The 19077-nt window shown below is 37.6% G+C and overlaps 1 protein-coding gene across 2 annotated transcripts; it reads right to left on the reverse strand.

Annotated features, from left to right (window-relative positions):
- Nucleotides 1-619: 619 nt before the first annotated feature.
- LOC143422071 (3'-5' RNA helicase YTHDC2) lies at nt 620-5385 on the reverse strand. Of its 2 annotated transcripts, none has more exons than XM_076892447.1 (8): nt 5234-5385; nt 4684-4899; nt 4418-4611; nt 2251-4336; nt 1764-2150; nt 1423-1673; nt 1008-1348; nt 620-910 (listed from the first exon to the last, which is right to left on the reverse strand). In XM_076892447.1, the coding sequence occupies exons 2-8, from the start codon at nt 4875-4877 to the stop codon at nt 899-901; spliced, it is 3465 nt and encodes a 1154-aa protein (XP_076748562.1). In that variant the 5' UTR covers nt 4878-4899; nt 5234-5385; the 3' UTR covers nt 620-898. The 2 variants fall into 2 exon arrangements, with proteins under 2 accessions (XP_076748562.1, XP_076748561.1); XM_076892446.1 differs by having other exon boundaries at nt 2251-4342; nt 5234-5384.
- Nucleotides 5386-19077: the final 13692 nt, after the last annotated feature.

Genomic DNA, 19077 nt, shown 5'->3' on the forward strand with positions numbered 1-19077 from the left:
TTTCAACTACTTAGTAAATTTCAATGAGTAGTGTTGTTGATATCAAACATACATACATTAAATTATTAAAATAATCATAGTAATTCACACTATATTTCAGAAATTTTCATAAATTAACTAATAACATCATAAAATAAAGAAACTATTGCACTTCATTGCGCTTTCATTTAAAATTTGTATTGCATCTGTTTACTTATGCAAATCAGTGCTTCTCTTAAGTACAGTTTTTCTGTATAGCAAATCATAACATTAGGTATTTCATACATACTTTGAAATGGAAATACATTGCTTAAAATTAATATCTATACAGTATATCACATTTGTTAGAAGGTACAAAGATCTACTTTGATTCCTACATGTTATTCATTCTATGCTATTTAAGTACTGGAAATTTGAAGCAATTTTAGAAAAAGAGCTCTTTTATAAGAAACTATATCTTGTGATAAGCCATTGTTACATACTCACTTATTTAATGTTACTGGACATTATTCAGCAATGCCACATGACATAATTTATGTAGCTAAATGTTCTGGTTTCATACTGATTGTGAATGATCAGGAATATGCAACTGACAACCAAATATAAGATGTGTATAAGAAATGTATAGCAATTGAATATCTTTGTTTTTAATTTTTCAAGTAGAGATCATTTATTAACCTTTGAAATTTTATTAATACTGAGTAAATATGTGAATACGACTACGATTATCGTCTACAAATACCGGCAATTCGTTTCTTTAACCCTGTCTATTTCAAAAACAACGTATCCAACTTATGTGAAACTTATTAAAAAAATACGAAGCCATTGCGCGTTTGCAATGAGTCACACATACGAATCAAGAGAATGAGATATCTCTTACGGATCTATACTCAATAAAATATTTTTCTTCCACGACATTTTAAAAACTTCTCTATAAAAAAACAATAAATTTATATTAAAATCTGGATATAAATGGAAAGAAAGAAATATTAACAATATTACTTTTTAATTGACAATAAAAGAATTACCTCTGCAAAGTCGTCTGTTCTTCGAGCATTGGCAGGATAATAGTCAACAATTAAAGGACGCGGCCTCTGACCAATACCAGATGGTTGTTGTAATCTGCACGCCTGTTCTTCATTTGTAATTACATTTATTAACGTGCTCACGACCTTTTCATCTTGTTGTGACATAGCTTTGTTCGGCGTTTTCATACGTCTTAAAAACAAAGCATTCCACTTTTGTCTTAAATGTAAGAAAAATCGTGCAGTTTCCGGATCAAGTTTAAATACCACCCAATCATCAAGTTTAAAAATCGTTCCTTCGTTAGTTTCGTCAACTTCAGAATCTGATTCACTTTCTGGTACAGCTACAAATTAAATATTGTCATTAAGTTAATTGAATTGCATTATTAAGATGTGTGATAGAGGGGATAATACTTACACTCAGCCTCGTAAATTACATCTACGGACAATCTTGCTGGTCCACAGAACAAAGCCACTGTTAATGGATTGACCAAAGTGACCATTTTCACGTGACAAAATCGTCCCGTACGACTCATTTCTTCATATAGTAACCAATCACATGGTAAAGATTCTACATTCGCGGCATAGGATTGAGTTGATGTCACTCTAGGTGATTTAGGATAATCTCGCAATGTTGATGATGGATGGAAAAACACTTTCACTTCTTTTCTACAAAATTAGTTATCAAATGTATAAAAGAGTTATCACATTATTTAACACAAATGTATGAAATAGATTTAAAAGAACAATGCAACATACTGTGTCCTTAGTTGCAAATGCTCTCTGTCTACTCTTATTAAATTCGGATATAAACCAGCAGTTAGAGCAGCTTTTACTACAGCCCAGTTTTCAGAATTAGAATTCAAATCTCTAATATCTCCTGGCCCCCTTGCCCTAACAAATCCAGATGCACGAAGTTGTCCAAGAAGTTGAGTACGCATCCCGACTACCATTTCCATTACAGCGGCAGAGATGAAATTTTGCTCACAAAACGCGCGTTCTTTTCCGCTTGCCCGTGCATTTTGCCAGCCTTGAAAAGCACGTAAAACCGCCATGTGATCAGAATACGTATTGGTTGCAAACCTCTTACGAGCCGCAGCTGCAGCTCTTTTTTGTGACGGTTGTAACGGCAACACAAAAGGATCCCTGAAAAGTATTGTCAAAATATGGCTTTCAGTTAAAATTATATTAATGTAAAGGTATTCTCGCGACGGAATATGAAATAAATTATAAAGTTTTTACGTACTTGTACGCTAAACTGCATACAATAGTTAGTACTGGATCTAAACACTTTAAAACAACAGCATACAATAACATTTTTCCAAGTCGTGGTTCAATTGGTAAATCAAGCAAATGACTTCCTAGTTCAGTGAGATCTTCCCACGGATCTAACGCATCAATAGTTTTTAATAATTGAACAGCCGTTCTTGTTACTACGTTGGAAGGTGGTTCCAAAGCTCGATCTAAAAATTCCGCAATAGGCGTATTTCCTGGTGTTAAATGTTTCGTAAACAAACATAACTCTTGCAACGGTGATCTTAAAATTTCAGGAGTTTGATAGGGTTCCATACTATTGTATCGGATCGAAGAAAATAAACGATAACAAATGCCCTTTCTGCATCTTCCTGCTCTACCTTTACGCTGTTTTGCACAAGCTTGAGAGATCCAATTAGATTTAAGTGTGCACACACCCGACAATGCATCAAACGATTTTTCTTTAACTTTTCCACTATCAATAACATATACGACATCATCGATTGTAATACTTGTCTCAGCTATATTTGTCGAAAGAATAATTTTTCGAGTCCCCATAGGACTCGGTTTAAATACTTTCTTTTGATCACACGTTTGCATGTTTGAATGAAGTACATACAAATTGTAACGTAAACCTTGATTCATTTCTTTCTCTTCATTATTTATCTTTTCTCTCATGGTCACGATATCGTCGTATCCTGGCAAAAATACTAAGACAGAACCAGGAGGCATCTTCAAATGAATATGCAAAATTAATTGCAAAAGGAGATCATAGTTGATTTTGTCATCATTAAACGTGTGATGATACACATCTAATAAAAATTTATCTTCCTCTGAAAGTGGAATATCTTTAACATTTGTTGTACTCTCATCTTGAGGTGCGCAATCATACGTTTTCATATATGCTTCGATTAACTCGGCACATTCCGTTTGGTTCATATTTCTTGCCCAATCTAGTGCAGTCCATTCGTTGCATGCTCGTAAGTTTAAATTTGCACCTAAATTTAAAAGCTGTTCCGTAGTATTTATACATCCTCTACCTGCGGCTACCATAAGCGGAGTTACGGATGTCGAGGAATGTTGGTAATCTACAGATACATTTTCGGAAAGTATGAAGTATAAAAGTTGAGCGAAATTATCTTCACCCCCGCATAGCCACGCGTCAGAAATACTTTTATCCATTTCTTCCACTAGCCACGGTTCTAGTTTCACTTTCTCTGGAACGGGTTCGTTTTGTTGGGCTAAAATTGGCGCAGGCAACACACATCTCTCGTTCATTGTATTCGATCCTGATTGTTGAGGTTTATACTGTGTCCAAGTTTCTAAAACTTTACGTTGATCTTTCTTGTTCATAAACTCTTTCCGCTTTGAAACCATCTCTTTCGTCATGTAACAAGTCATTTTCAAAATGTCTTCGAGATAATATGTATCAACATCGTACGATCTCCCCAAGACGTTTACAACTCCGCATTTGTTAAAATATTTCACAAATATATTAACGTCTAATGTGGCGCTCATTAATATAAGCTTTAGAGACTTATGTTTCTGTAACGCATCTTTCAATGCTATTAAAAGAAAGTCACAAAATCTATCACGTTCATGAACTTCATCTACGATAACGTGAGTAACAGTACTTAAGGCAGAATCACCTGCCATTAGAGTTCTAAGCAGTACACCATTCGTGCAGTACGTTAAAAGCGTTTTTGGGGCAACTCTACTTTCGAGCCGTATCTGGTAACCGAACGTTTGACCAATTTTTTCATCTCTCTCAAATGCTACTCGTTCAGCTACCGATATAGCTGACAATCTTCTTGGTTGAGTACAAATAATTCTACAAGGTTGATGCCTTTGTTGGCAGTTTTCGAGAATGAATTGAGGAACTTGGGTAGTTTTACCACTACCAGTTTCACCTCCTATTATAACCACTTGGTTAGCGTTCAAAGCATCAAGAATGTCTTCTCTAAAGCTAAAAATTGGAAGAGCTTTACGATAGTTCAATACATCAAAATTAGTCTTCAGTTGTGGTATTTGTGGTACGCTGTTGTTTAATCTGCCCATTGCTTTTGTATTTGTATTTACTGAAACTAAATATTATAAATTATGATCTTAAAGTTTAATTTAAAATACATATCTTAAATTTAGATCTATAATTCAAGTACCATCTGTATTTAGAGGCCGTTCTCGTTCAATCGGTGGCAACAGATCTTGACATTCTTTATGATTCAATGGAAAGGTTTGCAGCAAGTTATATATACTTTGCCTCGATGTTTTTTGTAATTTTATTACAGCATCAGCTTGAACTATCGTCGAACCTTCTCTCTTATATACAGTTAGAAAGCGATTTGTACCTTGACTGTTGAAAATGAATTTATATTTATTTTCTACTGCAAAAGGATTACAATATTTACATTATTCTTTAACTTACCCTCTACTTTTAGATTTCAATCCAAGATCCTGTGCTAATTTATGAATATAAGCTCTTTCTTCAGCCGTGTATGAGGATGGAAATTCTAATTCTTTCTGATCTGAAGTTTCTAATAACTTCTTCAATGTCAAATTTACAGCAATTCTAGTATCTTCCCCAATAAGGGTTTTCTTATGACAAAATTTACGTGGCATTGTATATGTTTAAAAAATATTGCTGAAATGAAAGATAAATATTAAATAAGTTCAACTAAATCATTCGTTCAAACTTTTTCTATATAATCAATAGGATCATTAAATATACTATAAATCAATTTACTATAATATAGAATGTAATAATGGAATAATCGTAACAACCTTCATCAAGTAATTGAGCTAAATGCCTTCATTAAATATACTATAATAAACATTTGTAAGAGGACATCAATCTAGTTCATCAGTTACAAGCAGAATCATTGATATCACTAATATAAATACTTTTATACATTAAGTTATACTAAGATTAGATAGTGCTGTACATACATCTTCATAAATGAAGTATTGAAACTTACACAATTTTAATAACGATCCCGTCGATGTGCATAAAGTAAATTAAAAAGCTACGCTTGTTAGTTGACAATAAGATACGAACAATGCTAAGTACTGAAATATTTCTAAAAATGGTTGAAAATTATTCCCAATAAGAACGCATCACATCTCAATGTCGACTTATAAACATAGGAAACAATATTTACGTTCTTTCCCACAATGAACTCCCTCTATTCGTGCCAGTTAAATTACTTAGAATTGTTTCCATCGATATAATCTACATTCTACAAGCTCCACGGAGGAGTCATGTTTCAGTGTTGTTAACCGCGTGCGAAATAGAAACGTGGTTGGCTCGTCTTAATAACAGAGTGCGCCACAATCGTTATTCACGGGACATTCGCAAAACAGTGAAAGCAGCCACACGGTTAAATACTGTTCCAGTAAACAATATGGCCGGTTTAGTTTGGTGCGCGGGTTGTGTCGTCTCTATCGTGTGCTCCGAGTGTTTATCGTGTTCCATCAAGGATTAATGCTTTCTGGTAAGTATATAACGCGTAAAGAACTCATAACCAGACGTAGATAAGTACAATGAGGAAGATTTACGGCTAAAAACTTTGTATGCGATGATTGACGATTGCGAGTGTGCCTTTCCGTCAATTATAGTCTGACTGTGTTTGAAGATCTCAGTGAAATCTTAGCAAAGATTTTCAATTCTCTCGTGTAGATCCGCGTATACTCTTACGTGTCGTATACGTTTCTACATACGGGAAACTGTTCGATGATAAATAAAACGGCAGTTTAAACAAATTCCAATGCAAACGAGAACGACGGTTGAGATTTAAAAATTTGCGATCTCGACAATGTAATCGGACTTTTCTTTCATCTCCGTACGTGAATCGAATTAGACCGATCAAACTATCGCCGGCCCCTTATGTTATTCACGAACTTGGCTGATGTTCCAATCTCCGATTGGCACATTTCCTATAAGTCTAACGACAAAGATTAAAGTTCGTGTCAACGGTAAGCGAAGCAACAGGTTTTTTGCTGAGAAACTGCCGATGACCTCCTGGTTTAGTACTCGCGCACTTAACGTTCTCGGATGTAATTGTTGTGCGCGCTTCTTATATATACGTATTACCTCTTTCATGCACATCTGGCGAATTAAACGAAACTTTCGACTAAAAAAGTCCAATTATCGCACGAAATGCTTAATCGTGGAGAAATTATAATTCTTCATTCATCTCAATTAAATCATAGTCAAACCATGTTTTTATTTTATTAGCGATATACGGCATATTCGTTAATAATGAAACGATATATCGTTCTTAACGCGGATTTAAGTTTATATTTCATAATTTATCGCGATAGTTTTGTTATGATCGGAAGACTAGAACGCTTCCAAAAATACGCGCTCTTAAATACATGACGTCCAATGTCCTAAATAAAAGTATAGATATAAAGTGTGTATGCGAATTAGATTTGAATGAACTGATACGAAACAGTACAAAATATGTAGGCACGTGTAAATAAAAATAAGTATTGGTAACTATCGATTATGTGGCATATAATTAATTATCATTGTGTCGATTTTCAAATCAGGATATGGAAACGTATTTAAGGAAACAAGACAGCAGTGACCATCATCATCCTGTGATGTCAATAAGGAGGAATGCAATCAAACCGTGTATGAGTCCCCCCTTTATTGTTCGCGCATATGCACAAGACGTGGTTGGAACCAGGACACAAGTTTGAGGTTCGTTGAAAATCGCAGTGAGTAAACATAAATTATTTATTAAAGCACATGTTGCTATGAAGTTCATAATGCTTATGAAGTGGTGGAAACAATAATTATAATCAGGTTGATACATTGTTAAGCGTTGGTTTCGTTATTGCCGATATAATACCGCACCTCTTAAAGTTCGCAAAACTACACGTGAGCCTCGTTAAAATTCATACAACCATCTCATCAGCACGAATGAATGAATTTGGTCGAGCCGTAGAAAACATTGTAAAGCGAATAATGCACGATTCGCAATCGTTCGAATAATATTAATACGATATTTCATGTACGATACGAAACGTGTACCGAAACGCCGCGTTTTATGCGTGACGCATCACAATGACAGCGGTCGATTTAATTTCGCTTGGTCGTTGTTCATTTCTTTCCTTTTTTTCTCGCTCGTTTCACGAGTAACAAACGTTGCGTCAGTCTTCTTATTTTTAACGCTATCGAAATTTGTCCACGAGTTCGTATTTTATTTTTCCCGGCGAAACGTATGTTTGATTCATCGAATAACCGCTAGAGGGAAAGACCGCCATTTAGAAAGAAAGGAAGAGAAAAAGAGAAAGAGAGAAAATATAAAGAAGTAAAGTAAGGAGAGAGAAAAGAGCAGATATAAACCAAAACAGATACCGTGGTAGTGAAAAAGAAAGAAAGGACAAAGGAGGAATCCGACATTTTTTTTTTTATTTTTTTAAGGAAAGTCTCTATATTTGTTGCTAGAGTCTGAGTGGCTGTGTTCGTTTGTCGTTGATTCGCGAATTACGTAAGTGAACATCGCATCTGCTTGTTGCGCTTGTCTGCCAGTTATTGCTCGAGCAAACGCTAAAGATTTTCATTGATTGGGCCCTGAAAAGGTGGCGTGGCAAAGTACCCGACTTCCCAACAGCCGTCGTCGATTAAACAAATGTCAGATCAGACGAATTGATAAATACATGAACGATCTGATTCGCGCGTGCACACGCCTAATTGATCACCTACATGTTACCACATTTGGAGGCGCTTCCTCCACGGTGGTCGCGCTTCGTTGCGATTCAATTGCATGTATCTAGAGTTTTTCCTTTTTTATCACCGACAACGAATCAATTCTCTTCGTTCATCGATAGATTATTTGAATTCTATTTCATTTAGTCTTATCGTCCCTCTTGGGGGATATGTATCTTTCAGTATGTAGTGTTTGAAAACGTTTGGGATTTGCTTGTAATTTTTAAGTAACGTATTTATGGTAATGAAAAGTTTCGTTGAGGTTTCAAGGCATTGTTGAGTTCACAAGTAACCGTTCGTTGCACTTTACCATCGAACACCGAGCACGTCTAAGTTCCTCTCATCGAATACACTTAATTTCGATTAACATTCCCGTAACACCGTATGCAAATATCTACCAGTCTAGGTAGTTGCATGTGAACCTTGCAACCGCTACAAATTGAAAGAAAACATTAACAGAAATCGATGAAGTTGTGCCTTTTCAGGGCTCAATCGATGAGAAGAAAATTGACAATTTGAACGGGCATCGTTTTTCGATTTCTATGTAAAACTTAATACTTGACGACACAATAGTTTATCAAAAGTTAACTCGTGCTACAAAGGGTTAAGCGTTACAGCTCGCTCGAAGAAGTCGCGAGCTGATCCTTTCTCTTACAAGACCCATGTCGATCGACCTTGGACTCGGAAACTTCACGTGCGTTTTCACTTGTCCGAACATACCTGCATGTGTATGTTCCTGCCTTATGTAAATCTAGTTATATTTCTCGATACTTTGGGCTATCTACCATTAATACTTGTACATTTCTCCTGATTCATCCACGAGTTCACTTAGTTCTACTTCTACTACTCTTCTTCTATCGTTATTGGCAATGTTACCATACATGATCCTAATACGAATCGTCGCAAACGACAGGGCACGAGAAGATGGTTAAAAAAAATGTTCGATTATCCAGATTGTTTGTGTTAAATTAACTTAACTCCGTCCGTATCATCCTACTTGTCCTTAACTTGTTCTTGATTCATACGTCTGCTCAATTAAGAAGGCAAACAGACTTCTTTCATAAACTTAAATATACATCTTGCGTAACTTTTAGCAGGCCATAAAAGAAACAAGGAAATGATTATTAACAATTGTATAATTGTACGTAAATACCTGCTGTAAGGAAGCAGATGTTGGTCGAAAAATGTGATTATCCTTTCCAGCCGATTTACGACGATTTATGGCACTTTTAGTGACATTTAAAATATGTAAAGTGGGATAACGGACACGATAATTTTAATATTTCACACGTTCTCTAATTATCAGTTTGCTTTTTATCTGACCGCGATCGTAGAAAAACGATAAAACATTGCGTTAACGATCGTATGGTATCCTCGGGTCGCACACATCGATCCTCCCACGCGACGCTAGTAAATAATGGAGACATTCACGTGACTTATTCACTGAGTTTAGCGGTGAACTCTCCGCAGTCGTTTTACACGTTCTATCGACGATCTCTGACAGCGAAATCGATTGATTTTTCAAGTTCGAAGGGTGTTCGACGCAGTCCATCGATTTTTATAAACTTTTCGACGCATTCGATCGTTACGAATCCCATCGACGCGCTTACGTATGACGACTTTAGGTACGGATGTATGTACAACAGAAGTTGTTGCAAAAGCTATCGGAAAACTTTGGTTCTACTGAGGATGCATATGTAGATACGTACACAACTTAGTTTCAATTACCAGATAGTTTTATATGTTCGATACAGGACTTACGTAACTCGATGCTCATTGGAGAACTAAAGAAAAACGTGCAGCCTTGAATTCCATTGGACAATCGGTAGATTAATATCAATCGCACGTATAATTAGTATCGATTCGAAGTTCACTGAGGAAACAAATTTGCTTTTTTTCTTAAGATCATCTTAATTCATGCGTATACACACGCTGTATGATATTTGTATAGAATTAACGCGACATTGAGCTGCTTGGAAACGAACAGTTATGGCATTTATTATAAATTCCTCAGAAATTAATCAATTTAGCACGCGTAACTCTCGCGAAACCAGTAATTCAAGTATGAAACGACACGTTACAAAACGCTTGAATCCACCTATTATTATATCACTACGAGAAATGCCGAATTCAAGGGAGGATCGTTTCACGTAAATGGCATCAAGATTCCGCCTGTGACCTCGTTGACCAATAAAAGTAATTTATCGTTGGTGACACAGTTTTTTTTTCAAGTGCAAAGGGTAATTTACGGCCCGGCGACATGAGAAGATTCTAAGTAATTAGACCGTAATCTTGGCGAGCGATCGGTAGCGAAAGTGCTACCATGATTCCGTTCAATGGAATGGAACTACGCCTATCTTCCGTTTCCTTTATTGGAAAGAATGTACGACAGCAAAAAAGATTTTAATAGCGTTGATACAACTGGTGTGAAACCATTGCTTCTGTAATTTATCCGTTATACTTGTATAATCAAGCTGTTTGTACAGGAAAAGCATGCGTTACGTGGAAACTTTCATCATTTTGATTACGTGAAAGAAGCACCTTCGAGATTACCGTCAAATACACGCTATTTATGTATTTCGAATCTGATAATTATCAGAAAGATTTTCAGAAGAGACACCAGGTTTGAGAGAATTTGGATTAACCGGTCATTTCGAAATGGAGTAGAACCGTGTTCTAAAATTAAAAGCGTAGAGTCGAATAACACATTGTGAACAAACTAATTTAATAGACCTAAGTTTTGGAAAAAGTAAATTTTCATTTTTTTCCTATAAGATATAACGCGTAATGAGAATGTATTAAATAACATAGATTACTTGCACCATTTGAACAAAGGATACTGATTTTTGGCTGAACACTAAAGGATGTCGTACGATTTTATATTTCTTAAGTATAGAAATACTAAAATTAACTTCCGTGGAGTTTTTTTGTACGCCCACATACACACTCAGAGTCTATTTAAATAGCCTCTTCCGCGTAATCTTGAAGATCTTTAAATGTCACGTTTAAATAGTCTTGATGAATTTTATCTTCTTCGTTGCTCTTTTTTCGTGCCTTCGAGATAAAGATTTAGTGCTTCGTTAAAATGAAATCACGAAAGATCGGTCTGACGTAATCTCTGGAAAAAACCAATTTCTTTTGCTGAACAGTAGATTTTCAAGAAAAGAAGAGGATAAGGTCCCCGGTTCTCTTCTTCTTTGTCTCTTCACTTATGAAAGTCCACCGTTGTAACATTATCTACTACGATACTCGTATTTCTTTGAATTCAATAATTTTCCATTAAAATTGTGTCTTGCTGAGAAATAAAATTTTACTGTCCACTGTAACAATTAAACGTATCATCGTCGATTATACACGGAGAATCGGTTTCATGAATATTCAGGGACACTTAAATCGTAGTGATGTACGACAGACGAAACGATCGCCGCGAAATTGCCAGCCCTCTCGCCCGTTTTAATCAATTATTGTATCAAGAAGACACCGTATTGTTGACGCGTGACGTGATTTATTCAGTTCTTTATGATTAACCGACGACTAGCCTTGACCATCGTCAAAAGGGCAATCGAAGAAGAAACGTTATATCCCCCCCATGGTTATGTTCGTACATTTTTCACTCGGTTCACCGGTTCCTAATAGCATGAAATATTAGCTTATGATTTTTACCTTGGAATTCTACATGCAGTATCAACTGAAAACCACGCATACCAAAACGGTTGCGTTAATAGACGATCGCGCGACTTAAGAAGTTTTTCACTTTTTACCAGTTAACGCTACCACAAAGGAGTAATCAGTTTTCAAACGCGAACTAAAGCTGGGCTTATTAAAGAAAGTTACCGTATCAGTGTTTTCTTCGTGCAACAGTTTAATCCTTTTGTACCGTCATCTTAACCGTAGGATAATCCCACAATATGACTGTGCAGAATACGCGTCATATAGGTACACCTATAAAGTTAATTCCCGTGCACATTTAATATCATGGGCTTATACTGATTAAACACGCGCGTAACGTCGACGTAAGTTGAAACCTTTGTGTATTTTACGCGACATTGGAAAGTATGTATCTTTCCTTTTACATTGAATAAGAACTTGTGGAACGGCTAATTTACACGTCTCATACTTTCCTATCGTCAAATATTACAATACAACCAACTGACCTTTAAATCATAACTTTCAACCTATGAAGAATCCTGCATTTTGCACGTCGTTGAACACGTTGAGAAACATTAAACTTAGACACGCGCGCCTTGACTTTACACAAGAGAAATGCTGCATCGATTATTCTCGAGTGGGCAAAAATGTTGAAAAGCGTTATTAGGCTTGGAATTTTTAGCGAAACTTCACATTATTTTAATAACGCGTCACTTGATCTTGATACTTTTGGGACGATAAACCGCTTGGTCGTACCCGATGATAGAGACGGAGTTATTCGATGAATCTGAGGCTCGAAGTAACTCGTTTCGTAACAGGGTTGCAAAGATCAAAAAAGTCACTCGTTTAATGAATCGTAAGGACGATTGATCGCGTAACGTCGGAGAAACGGTAGGAACAAAGCACAATTGGAAATATCGTTTTTATTAGCGTGATATGAATGAATTGTCCGCGTGTATTCGCCTTGACCGTGAGAACCAGAGCGTAGAAGGAAGGCAAACAGTCGTTTCGCAATGCTCGGACAACGTTACAGTTTCGCGAAGTTACAATAGCCACCGATCTGTTGAAACATTAACGTCCTCTGATTATTGGAATCGAGAACTTTACAGGTGCGACGAAATTGCAGCATAAAGCAAGGTTGAATAGAGTAACGAGACTATGCGACGTCCACGGGTCGTTTAAGGGACAAGCAGAAACGACTAGAAGGACGTTCGTAAAACAAAAACTACCCCCCTAGATGGGAAAAATAGTTATAACTCGCTGTACGATGTTCTTCTTTTGGTAACCTCCGGAGGTAAATCTAAGGGTGAATTTAATCCCTTTCATCCGACTAGTTTTAACAGATTGAGTTTGATAATTGAGGATTTAGAAATTACTTCGCTACCAGCACTCCGACTCTTTTACTCGATGGCTATTGACTCATGGTAAACTCTTTTTATATGGGTAAACCCATGGATGATTTCATCAGGATCTCGAGCCTCTGGACACCTATGAGTTTTTCCTGTAACGGAACTTACTCCCACGCGTAACATAAGTATTTCACTACAACCTTCAGGAAACGGACGACCATCATGGTTGGTTAAACAATTCACTACCAACTACGAGATATCTCATAGTAAATGTTCATTTACCAAAACTGCCAACTTACGAGATATCTCGAACTTTGTGTTACAAGCTTACATTGTCTGCGATTCATCACGGAATAAGTATAAACTTAATAAATAAAATCTTGGCGGCCAGATCAAAACGCTCTAATTTGTCTGGCAGTGAATGGGTTAATAAGCTACCTCACGTGGAAATGGACATACGCAACAACGGCAATGATTGACAACTAAGCGAAACGACTATCTTAACAAGTAAAAATCGGGTTAAGTAGAACGAGAATAACAAGTATAGCAAGTGGAACCCGACAACTGCTACTTTCCAAAAATATACATTCTCTGATACAAACTGAGATAAGAGCCGATGCACACGACTTTTTCTCCTGCGATCTTGCTGCGATCGCATGCCTTTTTCTTTTTTGTCGTTCCAGTTAAGAACATAATAACGATAGATATGCGCTCGTAATGGAAAAGTCGCTCGTGTGCATCGGCTCTTAAAAGTTCATAAGGTAGTGGGACATACGAGGTAATCCCATGTGGTTACGCGTGGGCATCCCCGTCGCACTGGCATTATAACCTCTCCGAAAAAATTCAATTCGAAGCTATGCATACACTACACATGTAAATGCAGATGCTTCATTTTTTTAAAAAAGAACTCAGGTAGACCGTTGTACGATTTTTTTTTTCCACAAAGTTGCAACGACTCAAAGGTCGACGCTTCTTCTACCAGAATTAACGGTCATTTAATTTCATGGAGCAGTGTGTCTATGCAAATTTGTCGCAAAAGTGTCTCGTGAAATGGAGACAGAAAATTCTCGATCATTGAGTTTCTTTCGATGGTTGAACGTTTCCAAGAACATTTCGAATAAACATAACCACTTTATGCGATACGATTGTTTGTTCGGTGGTGCACTTTGTGTACTAGCAGTGACGTGGGAATATTATATACGTAAATATCGTCGTTCGTAAACCTTCGGTAAGGCAAAATATTAGATATCACCGTTTGCGAGCCTTCGAGATGGGGAATCGATTCGAAGAACGGGCCAACCCTGTCGATTTTCTCCTTCCGCGATACTCCTCGAACATCCGACTTTTTCAACGCTCTCTCTCTCTCTCTCTCTCTCTCTCTCTCTCTCTCTTTCTATTTCTCTCTCGAAAATTGGCAAATAGTCTGTTTATCGTTGGCCGCTTTTTTAAAGATGTTTGGCAATATAGCGACAGGCGAGTCGTCAGGGGAATAAGATTTCAGCAAAATCCGATTTTATGAATATTTTTGGAGTTCGAAATATCTCGTCGAAAATTTACATCGTGATGTTTGATGCTTGGATACAGCATGAGACACTGATAAATAAAAGAGTGCTCGTCGGTTATTTACAGCACCTACGAGGACGAAGAATTTTTTAAAAAGCACTAAATCCCTGCGAAGGCGTAAATAGTTTCTTGGCACCAATACAATACACATATTTATTTACACGTTATTTCATACGGTGTTCGTCACGTTGGCACACTTTATATTTCATATTTATTTGCGGGTAAAAGCTGTGTTGAACTATCATTAAAAGGGAAAGAAGGAAGAACGAGAAGAAGGGAAAAGCAGAAAACGTGAAAAAAATATAAAGCAAAGAAGAAGGTGATCACGGTTTGACGCAAAACGGTTAGTCCACGTCATCCGCAGAAGGCCTACAAGGAGAGAACCTGACACTGTTGTTCTTCTTGTGATATTTTTACGCTTTCACGTCCAGGAACATGTATACTTACCGGGGATTGATCAGGTTTACTTCCTTTTTTCCATTAACCAGCCTCCGCCCCCGTAAAAAATCAACGTGGGGGAAAACATCGACGTTTAATCCTGCCACCGATCATCAGACTCGATTTCGTTAAATTATGGAAGACGTCTATCGACAAACACCGCGCTTGTCATAATAAAAATCAGTAATGAATTCATCGTAGCTATAATGATAGGATCACCTATACATATATCTATCTGTTGCATAGTTTACTTATTCACACGTTGGCTGCCTTTTTTATTTTACGCTCATTGTACGTGTACAGTGCGTTAAGAAAGAGTTACATTCTATGACGCGAGATGGGAATAGAAAGTAAATTTCACAGAAGAACCACGAAACGCAGCTCCGAATCGAGCACTGCACGTAGGTGCACGCACGCACTCCGCCGCGTTTCTCGTAATTTGTGCGTGGAAAATCCATGTGGCGTCATTAGTAGAGTGAAATTAATTAACGAGCCTATGCGGAAACTTGTATGATAACCGGTTACGAATAGAAAGATAGCGGTTTGCGTAATCGATCTGCTGGTCGTTCCTGGCGACGCTATTTCGCCAAGCGATTCCGTTAGTTCTCAGTGCGCGTGCACTAACGATCGGAAGCTAAATGCTGGATTGCACTGATTCACGTGCCAGCATGTGCTCGTGTGAAAGTACACCTGAGTATCGACGGAACGTCCGCGATCGAGACTTTAGTTCATCAGCTAAGCCGACGGTATAATAAATTCGATTGTTCGTTAAAAAAGCGATCCATTATAGAAAAAAAATGTAAAAGTATTTCTGTATTTATTGCTCGAGGGTATCTGTGCAAACTGTTGATCATATGTCATTCTATCCTCTTCTTATCTACGACATACATTGCAGCTATAACTCGACGCGTGCATGCAACTATACCTACGTTCAAAAGTATTAGGACACTTGTAATAAATGCGCGAGGAAAGTTATGGCGTCACTCATGAATTTTCATTGACTGCCATCTAGTCTGTCCCCTATCTTGTTGTATCGTCGCTACAAAAATTAATAATTAAGTCAAATGTTGCAAGCTAGTTACTTATAGAGCAGTACTTTTGGAGTACTTTTCAGAACTTGTACGCAGTCGCGGTTGTTCGATCCTCGCGAACACGAGGCAGCTGTGTTTGCGCGTAAGAACAGCTACGTAATTGTACCGATATTCTGAACATCGATAAATAGACACAGTTATGTACCGGAATTGTGAGATGTAAGCGCACGGATTGAACAACTTCGATTATTGGAGTGCTAATTGGTTTTCTCGGGAGTACCAGAGCGTTACGTAAAGACCGATCTACCGATTTCTTCGCGGATAACAGGCAAAACTCTTATCGTTCCACAAAAACTTCCGCTATTTACCATGTTCCGCTTGCAGAACAGCCTTCTGTGGGTACGTCTCTGTCAATCTCTAGCACTCTAATAGATATTCAACAAAGTTTCCTAAACTTCTTCCAAAGTGAACTGATATCGAGTGCAAATGATAATTCTGCAGACTTCGTCGAAGTACTTTCCAAGAGAAATTCTATCTTAACCAAATTTCTATCTTTATTTCGAGAATATACCATTTCGCCAGCAAGTGCAACTCTCGTTTCACGCGAGGTCAATCCTTAATCTAAAATATGCGCTGGCTGCAGCGTATCGCTTCGACGAACGCTGACAACTCGTACGAAAGCGAATGAAGCCAAGTTGGTGATCGTGTTCTGCCGTTGTGACGGGTCTTTAGAAATTTCTCGTTTAAGTGCATTCGTGGTAAAAGAAGAAATCCGACGAGTCAAAAGAGCTGCGGTTCAATTTATCCGAAACATCTTCTACGCGATAGAATACCATTTACGGAATCACCCACGCTTCCTCGATGATTTACGTTCTGACCAACATTCGAACTTGTTGACTAGTCTTCCGGACAATTTGCATACAAATGGGGAACAGTGGATCGTGGCTCCAATTTCTTTCTTCTTTTTTTTTCCAGCGCTTCGTGTACAAATGTATTTTAGCGCGATGCTTATGAATACGATAACGAAGTAATCCACAGGTAGGATTTTTCGCTCGACGAATAGGAAATTTGAAAGTAGAAATTTGACGTTTGGAAAGGGATTTCGGTCCACGCGGAGGAACGTTTCTCGAGCCTCTGATTTAAACGGTTAAAAATACTACTACTCGTAACTATGAATATTGCAACGCGGCGATAACCGTCGAGAGCGTCTATCAGAAGCACTGTCTCATTTCGCGTGGCATCACGTTCGTGCGCTATCGTCATTGTGTTATTACACTTATAAAATCGCTCGATACACAATACTCTTGGGTATTAAGGGTATGTTGTAGAACTCTTATAGAACGATAAGAGTTCTACAACATTTGGATATGTTGTAGAACTCTTATCGTTATATTCTCCTTTCGAGGCGAGTTATCTTATCAGCAAGCGTCGCGCTATGATTCTCCGTAAATATCGCGAGGAATCTCTGACCGCAGAAAAGTACGCTCTATCGCTTCGGTATCAAATTGGATGGCTCTTTGTCCGCCGATGGCGAATAGGCTTCGGCTGATTACGTAAATCGAATTCGCAACTAACCGTTTTTTATTCCCAACTTGTTATTTATTCCCGATTTATTCCAGTCTGAATAGTAATTAATTCGTTTGATGGTTGCTAATTAAAAGTTCACGTCTCTGATAAGAAACCGCGATTTTTGCCATTCGTGTAATTGGCAAACAGCACGTGGATCTATTGTTCCTTGGTAATTGCAGGGGCATGTGTCATTTCGATATTACCTAACGCTCTGTGTTCCTATTTTTCGATGTAACTCTGACGTTCGTTTACACTTTTCAGTAATTATTATGCAACCTGGATGATGAAGTAGATAAGGATAAGAATGACGTAACGGGTTTAAATAACTTTGTAACTATGGACGCGAATGAAAAATTGTTCGATCTGACTTTGGCTGCGAAGAAAATTATTACAGCTACGCACTTTAGAAAATATCGCGTTTATTATTACGATAAATTTTCATAAATTTAGCAATCGTAACTATATTGCCCAGAAAAAACCGGAAATAGCTTGTAAAAAGTCAATAGAATTCGCATTACGTCACGATATATCAATATATCGATCGCATCAGAGACTTTGTACACGTATGCGAGTAGTCGAATTCTCAAAGATATCACGATGTTGCGCAACATTCCTTTAAGTTCCCACCACGTGTACTTGCCACTTATTTTATGTAATTCAGCATCAAGTTTTAACAATCGAAGTCAATTGAACAATGAAAGAGTTCATTCTCAAAGCTTATCGATAAGACGCAACTACGTGGGATTTCTTCTTCAAGAGCCGTACTTTATCACTAGTGTATATATAATTACAGAAGACAAATCGACGTAGCTTCGTAAGTTTTTGAATCTTGTTAAATTCATGGGCGAAAATAGGGAGAATAAATAGTTTTGTGATTTTGTAAGTGCAATTTCGTTGCGTTCAGACGAGCAACGACGACCAAACTGTCGCACGATAAATAGTTAGTACTAGCGTGCGTCTAGATTAAAAGGTTTGCGTGCGTAGCTGGTCCGAACGACCGCGCCGCCGCGTTCTTTTAATTTCGTGCAGTAGTAAACGTCGATTTAAATCAGACAACCGGGCGCTCGTTTCGAACTTTACGCGCCCCATGAATCTTTCCCGTTCGGGTTTATTGAAACAACATTTACGTTTGGCGAATACTGTTTCGCCTTGGCGCAATGATCAATTTCATCGTGTTAAACGATGATTGTAAGAGGGGACATCATATTATAAAGTTCATTATACATGTTAAAGTATAAAATGATTTCCAAGGAAAGAAATTTTCTCGAGAAATCAGCGATGCGTATTTCTCTGATTTTCTTATCACCGTGGTGATATTCTCGTACGTGTGCAAGTCTAATAGAGAAGCACAGGATTAGGTCACGTTTAGATCGAATAAACACTAAAGCTAAGCTAAATGGAACAGTATCTATGATTGCTCACCGCACCCTTTTCTATCTCCGGCCCTACCCTCTTGGTCACCATGAGGGAGTTGCCCCGGTTACAACGGATACTCGTGTCTTCAA

The sequence above is a fragment of the Xylocopa sonorina genome, chromosome 3, assembly GCF_050948175.1.
Source record: "Xylocopa sonorina isolate GNS202 chromosome 3, iyXylSono1_principal, whole genome shotgun sequence".
Lineage (NCBI taxonomy): Eukaryota > Metazoa > Arthropoda > Insecta > Hymenoptera > Apidae > Xylocopa > Xylocopa sonorina.